The sequence below is a fragment of the Aplysia californica genome, unplaced genomic scaffold (genome assembly GCF_000002075.1).
Source record: "Aplysia californica isolate F4 #8 unplaced genomic scaffold, AplCal3.0 scaffold00104, whole genome shotgun sequence".
Classification (NCBI taxonomy): domain Eukaryota; kingdom Metazoa; phylum Mollusca; class Gastropoda; order Aplysiida; family Aplysiidae; genus Aplysia; species Aplysia californica.
This window is the reverse complement of record NW_004797374.1, coordinates 1,383,602-1,386,027: the sequence shown is the minus strand read 5'-3', so window position 1 is coordinate 1,386,027 and position 2,426 is coordinate 1,383,602. Positions and strand designations below refer to the sequence as shown.

Here is a 2,426-nt window from a genome sequence, read left to right as displayed (position 1 = left end):
AGGGGGGGGGCGAGTGACCAACAAACAGACAGGTAAATCGGACCAACAGACAAGGGGCGTGGACTAAGGATCTCAATTAAGGTTGCCACGGTGAATGATGTGAAGGGAAAGGGTTAACACACAGAGCTATAATATTATGTTCTGTAGCACCTGTGGGCCTTATTGGTCATGGCTGACAGTGACCAGTGGACTGGACTCATTTCACGAGAGTCAGAAACTGGCGTCAGTTCATCAGCGACTGCCATAAATGTACACAGACAGCCACGGATATAGGCCCTACTAGACGCAAGTAGACACCTACATTCTGGGAATCCAGATTTCTCTATTTGTTTTATAAAGTAAAGACGGGTTTTGCATCTGAAAAAAGTCGTCATTAAAGGAATAGGGACGTGTGACCTTTTCGTTTTGCTCGAAGAAAAGAAATCTGAGGAGAACGAAGTTTGCACCTTTTTCAGTGTTTCAAAGGGGAGTAAACTGGACTCGACGGCAACAGGAAAGCGTCTTTTTGTGTTTTCAACAAGCTGGAGAAATACGTTTCTTTGACATAGATTTGTCATTCTGAGTAGTTGGAGATCTAAAGTGTGGTTTGGTGCAGGATTTCATGAGATGGCATGTTGTGTCGTTGGACAAGAAGAGGTGAGATTGTCATAATTCATTTTAATTATTTTATGTTTCTAATACATACATGTTAATAGTACAGATTGTGAAGCGCATAGAGCTTGCTGTTGAGCGGGGATTTTCGCTATACAAATGCGATCTATTATTATTAATACACAATTGCCATTTAAGATAATTTGATAACATTAATCTTGTTACATATTTATTTTTCCTTAAAATTACGAACAACAAGAAACGTTTCAGAAACGTAACTAATGGGGTTTCTATTTAGCATTTTTTAATGTATACTGTTATATTTTTATTTTCTTTGAAACCTTTGCCGTCATTAGACTGATCCTCTTCCACCAACATAAAAACGAAAGACAAACGAGGAAACAAGGAACGAATGAACACTCCATGCCCATCCATCAAAACAGACTAAAAGATGAACCAAAAAAAAAAAAAGAAGAAGAAAAAAAGAAACAGAGCAAAGTCCGATCAAAACACACAAACAGCGTTTTCAATTTTCTCAAGCGTGAAGGTGGTGCTGTACATTTTTAGTCTACCTTGACGAAAACTCAGTCTGCAGTTCAGCAACGAGGGAAATGGCAATTTTGTCTTCTTTGTCGAGGCCCATAGAATTTGCTAAGTTGTTTTGGTTTCTCAATAAAAATTTATCCAGAGTGAAACAGTATCATTTATAAGAGAGGCCATTAATTATAATAAATAATAATGACACTCTAGATAAATGTCCGTAAAGTGCGACCCAGGGGGGGGGGGGTAGGCTCCAGGCTCCAGGGTATAGCTAGCTGCAAAAAGGAAATGTCCTTAATGGACTGTTAATAATTGATCGATTTGTGCAAAAGTCGCTTACTGGCTGTTGTACTTGAAGAAACGTTTTTGCTATGAAAAAATGAATAAATTAAACGTTTAGGAACATTATTTTTGTTTACCTTTTTGTACTTTGAACCATTAACCACACATAAATGCGCATATTATTATCAAGAAATCTGGTGGCTTTAACCAGGTAGCCTACTCCATCCGCTAGAATAGCTTTCATCGAGGGCGTTTTGTGTAAATTGTGGGTAAATTGTTCTGCTAAAATGGAAAAAGACCTGGCCTGATATATTAGTGTTTAGTGTAGGACGCTGGACGTAAAATGAAACAGAAACATAGAATAAGAATGGTCTTAAGTAGCATCCGTCAAAAAAGAGAAAAGAAAGCGCGTTCAGTTTTAAACGCTTTGGACAACTCTGTTATGCAGCAACGTTTAAAAAATGTTTTTCTCTTCTCTCCCTATGAATAGTTAATTCTTAATTATCAGAAGGCACGCTTTCTTGGGGTAGACCTACATGATTTTTTTTCAATCCACCATCGGCTTTCTCTGCTTAAAAGTATTAGAGGCGAGGGTATAGAGGCACAATGCCATGATGGGTGCGTAGAAACCAATTTGCAGTACTAAATTATTAAAAAGAAGAAAGCGTCTTTTTTCATCCACCAAGAGCTAAAACAGAAAGAAGATCTGACCTAAAAGTAGGATGATTTATTACAATCTATCACTCAAGGATTTATAGAAGGCACAAAAGGCAGACTGAGACCAAAAACTTCTTTAGAGAAATATTCTAACGGTTGGGTGACGGGAAATAACTAGGATAATGGCGATATTTTATTAGATCAGGTGATCGAGCTCAGAAATAAGAGGCGAACTTTGACTGCCAATGTATGTTTCAAAGGAAGAAGAAGAAGAAGAAGAAGAAGAAGAAGAAGAAGAAGAAGAAGAAGAAGAAGAAGAAGAAGAAGAAGAAGAAGAAGAAGAAGAAGAGTGAAAT

At 37.7% G+C, this 2,426-nt stretch overlaps 1 protein-coding gene across 1 annotated transcript in view; it reads left to right on the top strand.

Annotated features, from left to right (window-relative positions):
* Window positions 1-131: 131 nt before the first annotated feature.
* LOC101862491 overlaps window positions 132-2,426 on the top strand; it is a gene marked incomplete in the record, with an annotated part of 31,463 nt that continues 29,168 nt past the window's right edge. The window contains 1 exon segment of the mRNA XM_013080895.2: window positions 132-636. Coding sequence (XP_012936349.1) covers window positions 607-636 — 30 coding nt within the window.